General features: G+C 33.8%; 1 protein-coding gene across 2 annotated transcripts; it reads right to left on the reverse strand.

Moving 5' to 3' along the window:
- Positions 1 to 397: 397 nt before the first annotated feature.
- LOC109815332 (Pentatricopeptide repeat (PPR) superfamily protein) lies at positions 398 to 6,906 on the reverse strand. Of its 2 annotated transcripts, XM_083072296.1 has the most exons (4): positions 5,330 to 6,906; positions 1,709 to 3,897; positions 1,294 to 1,629; positions 398 to 869 (listed from the first exon to the last, which is right to left on the reverse strand). In XM_083072296.1, the coding sequence occupies exon 1, from the start codon at positions 6,765 to 6,767 to the stop codon at positions 5,427 to 5,429; it is 1,341 nt and encodes a 446-aa protein (XP_082928422.1). In that variant the 5' UTR covers positions 6,768 to 6,906; the 3' UTR covers positions 398 to 869; positions 1,294 to 1,629; positions 1,709 to 3,897; positions 5,330 to 5,426. The 2 variants fall into 2 exon arrangements, with proteins under 2 accessions (XP_082928422.1, XP_020235620.1); XM_020380031.3 differs by lacking the exon at positions 1,709 to 3,897 and having other exon boundaries at positions 5,330 to 6,905.
- Positions 6,907 to 15,243: the final 8,337 nt, after the last annotated feature.

The raw sequence follows: 15,243 nt of genomic DNA on the forward strand, positions 1-15,243 counted from the left end.
TTGATGTCACAGTGCTCTTGATACCATGTTAGAGTTCTGTCATGGAAGAGAGAAAAACAGAGAAAGTGTTTATCTGTATTGATGCACACAGAACAGAGTACAGCAAATGAATAAAGTGTCTTATATAGACACTATTACAACTGTTAAAAAATAAGGATTTATGACTATTTATTATTTCCCTTTACATAGATCTTACCTGTTTTTAAACTTCTTTTTCTTTCTTGAACTAAGCTAAATTTCACCTTTGAGCTTTCCTTGCTACATGTTATATAGTTGAGCTTTCTAGCTACATGTTATATAGTTGCTACATGTTCTGCAACTTGTTAGGATTTTACACCTGCAAGGTTATACAGACCTCGCTGGGAATAAAAAAACTTAAATTCTAATACATTTCACAAAAAAGCAAAATTCGGCAATCCAATCAATTTACAACATAATTTCTGTTTAAATCTAGAAATTGTATTTGCTTCCAACAATATTAAGATAGAACATAGAAGAATTAATAATGTATCGTCTTTAAATGCAGTAACCATAAGAACTGAAAACTCAGGTCCAAGCATGTAATGTTGAGCCTCTGGTTCACGAGTGCGTCACCTACACTTTTCAAAATAGCTGGACAACCTACACTAATATTTTGAACACTATCTTTTGAAGTGTCTTCACTTTTCTTATACCTCTTTTAAGATACCAGCCACTTCTAATCTACATCAAGGGGTATGCTTTCTTCCTTATATTCTTGAAGCATGTAGTTGCAACACATTATCTTCTTTGATACCCTGGAGTAGTTACAACTTACAAGATAGTAAAAAGCATGTAGATGCTATGTTAACCTTGCAACTGGAGAAACAATCTTGAGTATGCTTACCAAGCTGCAACAACTTTTGAAGGGTTAGACTATGCAAACAGAACAAGCAATATAATAATAATCCATGGATATTATATAGCAAGCTGAAAATGTAAATATACACTAATTATAAATATTATCATTCGTTTCTACAGTATTAATATGCCAACGTGTTCATAGATTAGCAACAGCTAATCAAATAAGAAAAATGCTTCATAATCCAGCTTCATCTCTTTCAAGTTCATAAGATAAATAAGAAATGCAAAATACAAGAACAAACATGTCATTCCATTGCAAGATATGTATAAAGTTGAAACAAATGTCATCTGGGATGTATGTTTAGAACAATACAAAAATTATTCGACTGTGAAAGAAAAAACGGAAGTACTATGTATGTTACTAATCCCGGGCAAAAGATAAAAGAAACAAATCACAATATTAATAATTACCTAGTCAAGAAGATGTCTTTCAAGGACAATAGATCCAATAGCACTTCCCCAAAAATGTAAATGTCCAATCTCATCGTTAATTTTCCACAAGTAGCATATTCAGTAGTACAATAACCCTATCTTACTGTGATCCTAGTGGCAACTGGCAACTGGCAACATCAGCCTTCAGTTGCTCCAAATTTTGCAAGCCCAAAATGAGAGTTTTGAATGGAAACCTTTATCCAAAAGAGTGTTGGATCATTTGCTTCATGGTAAAGATAATTTAGTCTTTTGCTTCCTTGGCAGCTATAATCATTCTGGTATTCCAATATAGCAGTTCTTTATCAGCTGAAATATCTGCAAATAACCCTTGTCAAATCGTGGCTACTACAATATAACAAGTGGACAAATATGGGACAACATTTAGCATCCTCGCCTGTAACGGATGTCTTGTTCAGCATGGTTGCAACTAAGAACAGAACATGTGAATTGCATCGGAGCAAAGGGGTTGGCATTAAGATACGAATAAGGTCTATGCGTTTTTGGTGAATATATATGCTTACAGAGAATAGAAAAGTCACGTAAATGTTATAAAGCATTATAAACAGATATCACACATGGAAGCATTTAACAAACTAGTAGCACACCCTCTTCAGCCCAATTAATTGTGGAATCTCCCAGTAAAAGAAATGTGATCCATCTAATCTAAATGTAGTGAATTCATTTTTGAAACTACCATTGTCTACAGATCCTTTAGAAATAACTTTTGTCAACTTTATGATATGTATATTGTTTCATCGTTTAGGTAAATTAAACATTTACCTAAATTTCATTTGATTTTCTTGCGGGGTAACCTTTACTAACAGTAACTAACTGATGATAGTTTGATGTTAAAAAAAATGCATTAAAGTATATTACGATAGAGATCGCTAGGAACCCAGACAAAGAATTGAAGAATGAGAATGAATTTTTTTATTACTATTAGAGAATGTGATCCGAACCAAAAGATGAGAGAAATCTCCATGCAAAGGCTTCCCTTTCACAACTGACCTAAAGCTCAGTTTTCCAAGATTAACCAATTAACCGAGGACCCATCTTCTACCCTTATGCTATTTAAGCCAACTGTGCAACCGATTATGTAACTATAACTATTTTCCATAGTAGTCAATCCCGGATAGCGGCGCGGAGCGGCCGACCCTAAAACTGGGATAGCGGGATGACGCGGAGCGGGATAACCGCTATTTAAATATTAATTTATATATATAAAAGCTAAAAAAACAAAAAAATAACTCTAAATTCATGCATTAAACATTTTTAATAATTAAAAGTTCATAGTACTTAAACAATACATAATATAAAATGTCTCCAAAACAAAGTGTTAAAGCTCTAAGTAAGTAAAAAATTAAACATTATAATCAGAAATTAAAAATAAAATTTGCTAAATTAAATTTAATCAGAAATTAAAACAAAATTTGTTGAATTAAATTTAATCAGAAATTAAAAATAAAATTAGCTGAATTAAATTTAATCAGAAATTAAAAATAAAATTTGTTGAATTAAATTTAATCAGAAATTAAAAATAAAATTAACTGAATTAAATTTAATCAGAAATTAAAAATAAATTTTTCTGAATTAAATTTAATTAGAAATTAAAAATTAAATTTGCTGAATTAAATTTAATCAGAATTTAAAAATAAAATTTGTTGAATTAAATTTAATCAGAATTTAAAAATAAAATTTGTTCAATTAAATTTAATCAAAAATTATAAAAAAAAAATCAGTTGAAATAATTTAATAAATAATTAAAAAAAAATATGTTGCATGTTGCATAAAAGACAGAACCAAGGAGAATAGGGGAATAGAAGAAGACAAACGCGAGTCGGAGGAAGAAGAATAGAAGACAAACGCGCGTCGGAGCTTGCGGCCACGTCGGAGCTGCGTCGGACCTGGAGGCTCGTCGGAGTCGGAGGTGCGTCGGAGCTGGAGGCGCGTCGCCGATGGAGGTGCGTCGGAGCCGGAGTTCGTCGGAGCTGCACGCGATCGCCAGAGAAGAAGAAACAGAGGGGGAGAGACGAGCCAAGGTGTTTGTTTTGGATGAGTCTGAAATCGCGAGAGGGAAGGGATGATTAGGGCAAAAAAAGCCCATTGAAAAGACTGACTTACCCTTAATGAAGGGTAAGTCTGAAATCGCGCCCGCGAATCCGCGATTTGGGCCGCTCCGCTACGCCTCCGACGCGGCCGCTCCAGCCGCTACAGAAATCCGCCACGCGACAGCAGCCACATTGCGGGGTGAGGCCACTCCGCTCCGGAGCGCCGCGATAGCGGCCGCTCCGGCCGCTATTGACTACTATGCTATTTTCCCACCATATTTTCAACTCTAACCACTTGACCTTATTTCCAATTATCCCTCTGACATGGGCCCTATAAACAGAGATGAGAGATTCTATGAATCCCAAATGCATGTATTCATAGACATAACCAATCGTACTAAAATGACCCCCTTCCACACCATAACTGATCATATTAAAATGGTTGGGATGCTGTAGGAGAGGGCATGAGAACCTCAACTTGAAATTCTTTCTCTCTTTGGACACCAATGGTATCAAATCTTTTAACAGCTACAACCTGATCAAACATTCCAAACCTCTTATCTTGGTAAAAGAATTATATTGCATGGCAACGTAACTGATTTATTGGCATTGTAAAAGAAAGATGAGGGAACAATAAAACAACTAACAAACTATGATTAACTAGTTAACTAAAAACAGAATAGTTTATTACCCAAATTTTCTGGAAGTTATCAAGTACTTTTATTCTTGGAGATTGCTGGGTTTTCCCTAACAAGGACAAACTCAGCTACCAAAACAGGACAAATAGGAAGAAATCAGAAATCTAGTGTTTTTCTACCAGATTTTACTGCCCAAGGTCTGTTAACTAGATCTAAGGGACAGAACCATAATAAAAAAGCAATAAAACAATTGAATGACTTTCAATTTTCAAAAAAACAAATCTTTAAAGAAAGAAAAAGGAGAGAGCAAAGAAGAAGAAACAACCTTCAATAAAGCAAGCCCAAATTGAAGAAGGATATTCAACATTAGAGAAAACATAGCTTTCTTATCCCCCTAAATACAGTTTGAGAATCTGTTAAAACTGGTACCATAACAGTGAGAAAGATTGAATTTTATTGACAGAACAATAGGGATAAGAAAAACCTCAATTTTTAGAATATAACAGAGGCCGCATCTCCCAAGCCAAAAGGCCCTAATTGCCTCTAGCTAATGAGAAGATGTCCTCTCTCTTACCCCTACTTATTTATAGACAATACACCTTATATCACTGACAAACTAACCTAACTAACTAACTAATGGGTAAGTTGATGATACAACCTTCTGTTTCCTATTATATTAGGCATTCTAGAGTCAACAATCTTTTCTGCATAGTCAAGAGGACAACTTAATAAATATAGCTACCATCAGTCGAATGGTGAAAATTAGGCCAAAAGTCAACTTAATAAATATAGCTTCACTTAAGATTAACATTTAACTATGTTTCATTACGTAGTCATTTACTCTGTAACAAGTGTATTATTAGATTGGATAATGTCGAAAACTACCAGGGAGGCAAACCATGTGTTACACTGGTACTGATAGAAAAGTGAAAGCATTTCATTACAAGAAGACAGGACAATTTGGAAAGACCCAGCCCACTAGTAATAATGAAAGATAAGCAAATAAATTCAATATTCGACAGCAACGACAAACAAATGTATTTTCCCTTCTCATTAGGTACAGTCAATTACATCATCAGGTCAATCCGAAATCGACTTCTGTAAGCATAAAAATGATTTACACCACTACACTACTGTTAACAATCTAAGCATGGTGTTCCTCCTTCAGTGCAAAGTAATCTCATTTAATGTGCTATATGAAGGAAAGATGATCGGTATTCAAAACCCATATAAGATGTTGAAATCATTAACATATTGTTTGAAGTAATTGTATCTAATCAGTCCACATGTCTAGGAAGCAAAATAGTAGTACCATGTAATGCACAGTACCTGCATCCAAAGAAACAAGGCCCGCCACTATCTCAATAACAACCATCCAAAGAACCACATTGCACGCCCAACTTCAACTTCATATTCAAATTCAAACTCAACCCATTACTGATTCCTCCATCTCAGGATACCCCTTGCGAGCCATAACCGGTTTCACTTTCATCACTTGCCTGTACCTATTCCACATGCCATCCTTAATTCTCTTGTGCAAACCATCATCCTCCTCCAACAACCCACCCTCTCCGGCGGCGCAAAGCGCGTCACAAACCAACCTATAAGTGTACTCTCTCGGCACAGAGCCTCCATCAACCAACTCAACAAGAAACTCCCATGCCTCAACAACTCTCCCAGCCTCACAAAGCGCGTGAATAATGGGCGTGTAGCAACTCGAACCGGCAACCCCATGGCCCAACTTCTGCATATCCCTCAACATCTCAACACCCTTATCAACCTCATTCACAGCACTATAGTACCTAATGAAAGACCCGTAAGTAACACGGTTGGGAACAACGCCCCTCTTCTTCATGTCATCAAACAGCTCCAAAGCTCTCTCCACGCGCCAAGTCTTGCAGCACCCGTCGATCAAGGCGTTGTAAGTCACAACATCGGGAACCAACCCTTTGAAGAGCATCAACCGGAAGAGACGCCCGGCCTCGTACACGCGGCGGCGCGTGGCCTTCCGGCAGCCGGTGAGCATTCCGTGGCGGCAGTAAGAGCTTATGAGGATGGTGTAAGTGAAGGTGTCCGGCGGGCACCGGAAACCGGGGAGCTCCATTTGCTGGAGGAAAAACCGCGCCTTGGCGAAGTTCCCGACGCGGCAGAGCGCGTGGATGAGCGCGTTGTAAGAGTGGGTGTCGGGTCTGCAGCGGAACTGCTTCATCCGGTAGAAGGTGAGCAAGGCTTGGTCGGCGAGGCCCTCTTCTCCGAGGAGTTTAATGAGGCACGTGACGGTGGCAGTGGTCACGTGACCGCAGCGCTTGAGGAAGTCCCAGAGGGGTTTGACTTGGGCCGCGCGGGCGAGGACGCGGGCCATCTCGCGGCACGTGGGCTCGGAGTGGGCGAAGTTGAAGCGGGCTTCGACCCAGCGGAAGAACTCGAGGGCTTTTTGGGGCCCGAGGTGGGCCTTGTAGGGGTCCCGGTGGGCCGCGGGGCCCAGGACGAGGGTGCTGTTGCGGAGCTTGTGGTGCTCGAGGGTGAGGTTGCGCTGCCGCAGCGGGGTGCGGTGGCGGAAGCCGCTCTGGCGGCCCATGGAGCGAGGGGACTGGAAGGCGTAGCGGGAGATGGATCGGAGAACCTCCGTGACGGCGTCGTTTGTCCATGGCGGCGGTGACGGTGGCGGCGGGTGGGCGTCGAATGGGAGGTCTTTGATTACCAACACCAGTGCTTGGTTGGCGAGGTGTTTGTGAAAATGACGCACCGGGTTTGCTGTTGTTAACATTCAGATTTGAAAATGCACTAAAACGCCCAAACCAAGCAGAGAAGCCAAACTTTAAAAAAAAAAAAAAAAAATTAGGAGAAAATGGGGGAAAAAGTACTATTTATCAATATGTTGTGTATCTCATCTTCGCACATCGACATGCTAATCTTCTATGTATTATTTCAATTTTAATGGATGGGTTTAATTACTTTTTTTGTTATATAATTTCACAAAACTTATCTTAGTTGCCATAACTAAACATAACTCATTTTTATTTTTATTCATACATGTTTTTTTTTCTTATAACTTCATAAATTTTACATTTTCCTTCCTATAAAAATAGATGATAAAGATTAAAAGAGAACAAAAATTTGATATATAGAGATTAAAATAGAATATTTTTAGTTATAAAGATTAAAAAATAAAATTTAATAGTTATAGACAAAGAAAATTTCAACAATTTTTATTAGAAGTATGAATTTTATTGATAATTTTTAATGATCAAATGTAATCATGGATTTTTTGAAAACTTAATAGCATAATATTAGCAATTCATGGAAGTGTCTCCTTCTTGTGAATGACCAAGTTCTTTCAACACCCTTTTCATCCAAATTGCTTGATATGCACAAGTTGTTGTTGCCACAAAGTTAGCCTCAGTTGTTGATAAAGTAACAAGAAGTTGCTTTCTCAATGACTAGGCAATTACACCTTCACTCATCATAAATACATAACTAGTGTTTTTCTAATCTCCAACATCACTTACATAATTGTTATTTGTGAAGACAAACAAGTTATCAATCCGTCCTCTCTTGTACAATATTCCATAGTTCATGGTTCATTTTAGATATCTTAGTGTTCGTTTTGTTGCTTGCAAATGCATCTTGATTTGATTGGAGATAAAATGACTAATTAGACTTACAATAAACATGAGATCTAGACGTGTTGCTCAAAGATACATTAGGTTTCCCACAATTTGTTTGTAATAAGTTTCATCAACTTTGACTCATTTTTCATCATTGTATAATTTGTATCCTAGAACTAAGGGATTGCAAACTAAATTGCACTATTTCATGCCAAGATGATGTAATACTTCAACTACATATTTTCTCTTACATAAAAAGACCATTTTTCTTTGTAGAACCTCAATGCTAGGGAAAAATCTTGATGGAAACCTACTTCCTTTAGAATAGATAAGTCCAAGAAGGGTGAAGGTTGACAAAGTTGGTTTGAAGAATTGTAAGGCACTTACCCTTATTTAGTAAGGTACCTTACCTTAGGAGGTTTATCCTAACTTAAAGGACTCATATTGTTGTTGATGGAAAAGGTAGGAGAAGTGGATGTGATTCTTCTCCTTAGCTTCACCTTAGCTTGGATCTTCTTCAAAGGAGATGGAGACCGAATCTTAAGAACACTTGAAGGATGAAGGATTCTCGGATGAACTAGGCCTAAGCCTTGGATGGAAGCATCCAAGCTTAAGGAGCAATGGACTACTCACTTCAAAGAGAAGGAAAGAGATGAACTTTCCTAGGGTTTTTGAGGTGAGAATTTTGGTGACTTTGAAAGGAAACTCGGCTCAATGGCTCTCAAATTTCATTCAACTCAAAGTCAATACAATGTGTGGGAAAACACTTAAGTAGGTTTTCGGTTATGCAAACTTTGGGAGCCTAAATCAAAGGCTACATGTGGCGCCCAAAATTTGAATTCAAATTTGAAATTTGAATTCAAATCTTGGCTCCCATGTGCTTGGCCGAAAATTCAGGTACTAAAGGTGCATCTAGGTTGAATTTGGAGTGTCATTTAGGGTTAATTTGAGTGTCACATGTTCAGCCACCAAAGGTGTTAAACATGTGACTCAAATGTAACTTAAATGACTTCCAAATTAAACTTAATTTAACCTAATTAGTCTACTTTAGTATTCCTTGTATTTTCCTATTCTAATGACCTAAATACATTGGTCAAACAAATACAATAGAAAGGAAAAATTACAAAAATGAAAATGAGCCCAATATTGGGTACCAAAAACCCAAAGGCCCATGAAGCCCAAAACTAGGCCCAACAAGCCTAAAACCTAAAATGCTACTCTATGTGGTCCAAAATAGAAGACCAAAATATATTCAAACTAAGCTAACAAAATATAATAAGAATGTTCATATCAAGATAGGCCCATGTTGAAACTTGATTTGGGCCTTCCAAGCCCATAGGGCCCATTGGGCCTTGACTGGCCCAATCTTCCATGTCTAGCCCTCTCCTCTTGGATCTTTGAGTGTGTCACCTCTTGCATTCCAAAGTATGATTCCATCAGTTGTTATACATTTTTCTTACTTGTAATTTATTTTAGTAATGACTGTATTAGGATATTTTTTACCTTGTATTTTGGGTCAAGTAGTGTAGGTAATTTTTTCCTTGTATTATTTGATGGTGTAATTAATAAATTAGGAGAAGTGTAACTAGCAAAGTCTTATTAGACTTATTTGGACTTTGATGGCCCAAATCATTTTATAGCTCATAGGTTTAGACGTCCACTTGTTCATGCAATTGGTTTGGACGTCCAAACAATGCCAAGCTTGCCATCCAAGCTATAAATTAAGTCACATGGTTTTGATAGTGACATCTCAACAACTTGTTAAAAATAATCATTAATCTAGTAGTTGTAATTATTAAGTTAGGTAGTTGGAGTTAACTTAAGCTAACCTAGGTTATTCTTAAACTAGGATTAGCTTAACTTGCTCCATAAGCTCTAAGACAACTAACTAGACTTGTAGACATTTAACTAAAGTTAGTTAGCTTAAGTACAAGATAGCTAACTATGCTTACATTTAATCATGGTTAATTTAGCTTGTACCATAAGCCAACTAAACTCTATATATTATATTTTTGAACCCATTTTGTGATAGTTTTAAGCATTTTGATAAGTTGGATGAACTTTTTTCTAATTCTCTCTCTCAAAGCTTGTTTCTCTTTTTGAAACTTCTTCATTTTTTCTTATCCTCTCTTGAATGTGGTGAAAATTTGAAGAGACTTATCACTCTTCAAGAGTGTGGCGTCACCTACGGGAGACCCTACCTTTTCCTTATGTGTCAGACATGGCTTCTAACATCATTATAAGTCATTGAAGGAGCTTAAAGGAATCCAAGAAGTCAAAGATCCGTCCAAGAAGCTTAAAGGAGGAATTACATCAATAAAATATCTCCTAAGGTTTCCACCAAATCTCATATTCCTAAGTCATCATATCAAAATCTTTTTTTTCATAGAACACTTAAACTCACGCATCATATTTTCATCATCATCAATGAATAAAATATCATCAACATAAATATCAACAGTGAAAAGTTTACGTTCCTTACTTTGTTTGATAAATAAGGTTTGTTTACTATGACTTTTTGAAATCCTTCTTTATTGAAATAAGACTCAATTATACTAAACTATGCTCTTAGATTTATTTAGTTTGTAAAGTACCTTATGTAATTTACACACCTTTTGTTCACTTCCTTTCTTTTTGTACCCCTTTGGTTGCTCCACATAAACCTTTTCACTTTTTTCTCCATGTAAAAAAGTAGACTTGACATCTAGTTGGTAGAGTTCTCAACCTTTATTTGCATCAAGTGATGTAACAATTCTCACAATATCCATTATTGCAACAAGTACAAGTAACTATGTAAAATCCACTTCATGTTGCTCTGAATAATCTTGAATCACTAGCCTAGCTTTGTATTTGTCAACCTAGCCAAGTTCATTCAATTTAGTCTTGTAAACTCATTTTACTCTTATTTTCTTTGCCCTAACTAGTAACTCTACTAACTTCCAAGGTTGATTTCTCTCGATGGATCTGATCTCTTCATCAATGGCCATACGACACTTCGAGCACTTCATTACTTCCTCAAAATTTGTGAGATTTGAAGATATGATAAATGCCATATTCATATCTTCTTTTCCTAATAAACCATCACCTAAAACATAATCTTCCATCCATAATAGAGGATGTTTATCTCTTCTCTCCTTACCATTCATCCATTTTTGATTTGTCGTACTCGAAGAGACCATTCAACTTCTGCTTCTTCAACTCTAGTTTCATTTGTTCTAGATTTTTCTCTTATATTATTTTCATTTTCACTATCATCCCATTATATGTCCATCAACATGTTTGTTCATAGCTTGATCCCAATTCCATTAACTTCATTCTTAAAAAATTATATATCAAATCACAATGAGCTTTTTTTTTATAATGGGATCATACAATTTGTATCCTTTAGACTCATCACTAACACCAAGAAGCAAATGGCTCATACATTTTGTCTTCAAGCTTTGTCCTCTTAGCATTTGGTATATGAACATGCCCAACATATGAAAACACTATAAAATGCTCCACAGGTTTCTTTTTATCACTCCAGGCCTTTTATAGAGTAATTTCCTTAACAACTAATGTAGGTGATCGATTCAAAACATGCATTGTCTATTTCACTATCTCATGCCAAAAAATCTTGGCATCGCTTTTTCTAACAACATTAATCTTAGAAGATTTATCATAGTCTGTTTTTTGCGCTTAACTACTCCCTTTTGTTGGGTAGTGTATGTTGTAGTTAGATGCCTTTTTATCTCATTATGCTTACAAAACTTGTTGAATTCCAAGGAGTTAAACTCCTCACCTCTATCTATATGCAACCACTCAACAATCAAACCAACTTTCTTTTCCTCAAGCATCTTGAAACACTTAAAGAAATAAAAAGCTTCTGATTTTTTTGATAAAAAATTATTTCCATGCCTTTTTAGAATAATCATTTATGAAGCACTGTACCTCTTATTACTATTAGAAGCTTGGGGGCACAAATGTATGCGTGAACCAATTTTAATCTTTAAGTTGTTTTCCATTGACTTTTCTTGGGAATTGAATCATGATGTTGCTATCCTTTCATGAAATCAGTACATATGTTGGGATTTCATGGGTAGTTTTCAAAACAATTTTAATAAAATAATCCCATGAGAAAAATAATCCCTTTTCCTATGGATCACACATTACCAAGAACCATGTTATGGGTTTTGAGATTTTACCTTTGTAGCGCACTTTATGTCTTTTGGAGATTCCTTTATGTGGTTGAAGGATAAACACCTTATTCCTTCCTAATCACCAAGCACCAAAGGGTATGATGCTTTTACTCAATTCACATTAGCAACGTAAAGGGAAAGATTTTGGTGCAATCATAGGTGGATGGAGTTAGGGTCTTGCGTTTCTCACAAAACTCTCATAGAAGCCTTTCTGTTTTTTTTTTCTCTTAAAAAGATATGCATAAGTGTAATTAGGTTAACTTATCATAGATTATGTATAGAAAACAGAGACACTTGTGTCACTCAAAAACTCACACTTTTCATGGAACAGTGAGGTAATAACGGTGTAGTAAGGAGTACAGACAAAAAGATAAATAGTAAGATCACAAAGTGTTCTTATATTGATTCGTCTCAATCACCAAGATTATGTCCAATTCTTGATCCAACAAGATCAATTTTTACTATCTTATACAAGATACAAATATTCTTTACCAAGTCACATTTGGCTCAATCCTACTTTGTCTTGCATCTTCAAGTAACTACTCAAGTATTCTTTTACACAAAACCTCTCCAAGCTTCAATACTGAGTATTCTTTTATAGATAGGCCTCTTTAGGCCCTAATACTAAGTATTCTTTTATAGATAAGTCTTTCCAAGTTCAAACCTAATAACTCAAAGTTACAAAAGTTTATAGAATTGGTTCGTCTTCCTTTCAAGAAATGATACAAGTTAAGTGCAAAAACTTTTTACAAGAAATATTTTTCAATTGATTGTTTCTATATTTCTTATCAACCTATTTCTTTCTTTCTAAAATTCAAACTTCCTTTATAAGACTTTAATGAAGATGACCATCTTAAATCCTTAAGTTTTATCTCTTACGACTTGCTTCGTCAGTCTTTATGATTTGCTTCTTGAGGAAAGAAGTGTCTGTTGGTGTAATAAATGGTTGTATTAAATGTTTTCACCAATTTATCACTTCTTATTTGATCAAAGAAACTATTTATCATCTTTTGGGTATCAAATGGGTACAACCATGCGTGTGTCAAGATGTCACATTGAGAAAACAACTTTTATCTGCAACTTTCTATGTTTGCAATTTTTTGATGCAAAACATGTCTTCTTTTTTTTTTTTTCCTTTTTGTAGAGTGTTGACACCGAAGAAGTATTTTTAAATTCGATATGATAAGGAAACATTTAGCCATAGTCAATTCCTTGTTTAGAAATCATAAATGATAAAATATTTAATACATATATCTTTTTATGACTAAGGGTTCGTCTTAGCTAGTAACAGAAATGTCTTAATGCATCTTTTGTCTTATTGACGAATTGCATTTTAGTAAAAGATTCATCTTAGTTGTTTTAAGAACTTATACTTTTGATCAAAAATCTCTTTATTTGTTAACAACAAAACATAAAACAAAAGGGATCTAAGATTATCTTTTGATCTAATAGATTATTGTTAACCTAATTGACTTCTTTGTTGGGTTTGTTGTGAACAAACCCAATATCTTGTCCATTTTTTAATTAAAACATTTAATTAAATCTATTGTCAATTAATTAATTAACCTTTTAATTAAATAATATTTAATTTAATGACTTTGTCCCAAATATTTTTTCTACGTGTATGACCCCATAGGTTAATATTTAATATCATTATATTAAATATTATAAACAAATATTGAAATATAATAATGCGTCATTGCCACCAATTAAAGAGAATAAATCGGTGAGTCAATCTCAACCTTTCTACAACCATAATTATAGTAGGATAATTTGTTCGTTTGTCCATATCTCGTTGATTGAGCATAAGACATAATATTGTCATTCTCGTTAAGTTCAATCATACATTTATCAAAATATTCATGTAGGTGCTAAAATATAAATAAGCACAATATCTAATATTGACTAATTCTAACGTTACCACATATATTTTACGTTTCACTCTATTGAGATACCTAATGCGCATCTCCTATAGGAGTGATGAATCCTCTCTACATCACTCATGATTCATTATAGGTCCAATTAACTTGCATTTTAGTAACTACCTCTTTGATTTTTATTTTTCTTAGAAATAATTATACCTTTAAACAATTACTATAAAGAATAATATGTACCACCTTAACAATGTAGTCACCTATTTATTTTACTTTTTAATTTTATTTTTTAGTATGCCTCTTACCCTACTAGTCATCATTATATAAAAGAGTATTCTATTTTATAACAACTCTCTTTAGTTTTTTTTTAATATAAATATTTTTACTCATTATTTATATATATTTTTTTCATTTTATTTTAGAACCCAGATGTAATTGCTTATAAAAAATAATAATTTTTTTTATTGATCATAAATTTATTTTACCTTTTTATTTTTCGGTAGACAAAGTATATATATATATATATATATATATATATATATATATATATAAATTAATTATACGTCACATTTTATATAAAACTCGCTGTTAGATAATACTTCACATTGACTTTTGGGTCTATTTGTTTAAACCCTAAACCTAAAAAATAAAAAATAAAAAAAATAAAAAAGTAAAAAATTGCTTATTTTAAATAAAGAAATCTAGACAAATACATTAAAAGTAAAAAAAAAAAAGTGTTTATTTTATTAAACAGAAGAGATTTTATAAGAAAAAAAAAAGTTAAAACAAATAGACACTTTATAGTTTATATGTAATTTTAATGTATTTTCTTGTTTGACATTTTAATAATATCGAATACCAATTGTATTTTTTTTTTCTTAATTAGTATTTTAGCATGGACATTGTATGAGATAAGTGTTTATTATATAACTAAAAATTATAATAAACCATACAAACAAATAAATTATATATTTAAATATATAAGTTATATTTGAAATTTATATAAATAAATATTTTAAACATATATTATATATTATATTTATAATAAATAATTTATATTGTGACATAAAATTATTTTTAATTGTTAACAATTTAAAATAATATAAAAAAATTTATTCATAAATAAATATTATAAAAAAATTTATTCGAGTAAGAAATTAAAAAATCCTTTAAAATTTTCTTGTAAAAAAATGTCTAAAATCTCTTTTGTTTTAAAAAAAAAAACTCTTAAAAACAAAAAATTACTATCATACAAAATAATTGTATGTGTTTAATATATAAGAGTGGATTTTTTTTTTTTATGAAATCAGGATAAAACATACAGATAAAATGATTAAAAAAAACTTAAACTAAAATACCAAAAAAAAAAAAATTAAGATTTTTTTGAACGAACTCCTACCATCCCCAACTACTCACTAAACTCCCACATGGCAGTCCTTCCAAATTACTTTTATCCTATGCCGAGTACTTGACCGGACACATTCATACTACACTAAGAAAAACCTAATTGAGGGTCTCATTTCTTTTCCTCGTTTCTACTTTCTACCTCAAACCGTACAACTTCAAACACTCAAAATTTCATT

Source organism: Cajanus cajan, chromosome 4 (genome assembly GCF_000230855.2).
Source record: "Cajanus cajan strain Asha chromosome 4, NIPB_CcT2T_4, whole genome shotgun sequence".
NCBI classification, from domain to species: Eukaryota; Viridiplantae; Streptophyta; class Magnoliopsida; order Fabales; family Fabaceae; genus Cajanus; species Cajanus cajan.

What these genes read in the sequence shown, in the direction of transcription:
- LOC109815332 (XM_083072296.1), bottom strand. Translation starts at nt 6,767, where the DNA reads ATGTTAACAACAGCAAACCCGGTGCGTCATTTTCACAAACACCTCGCC.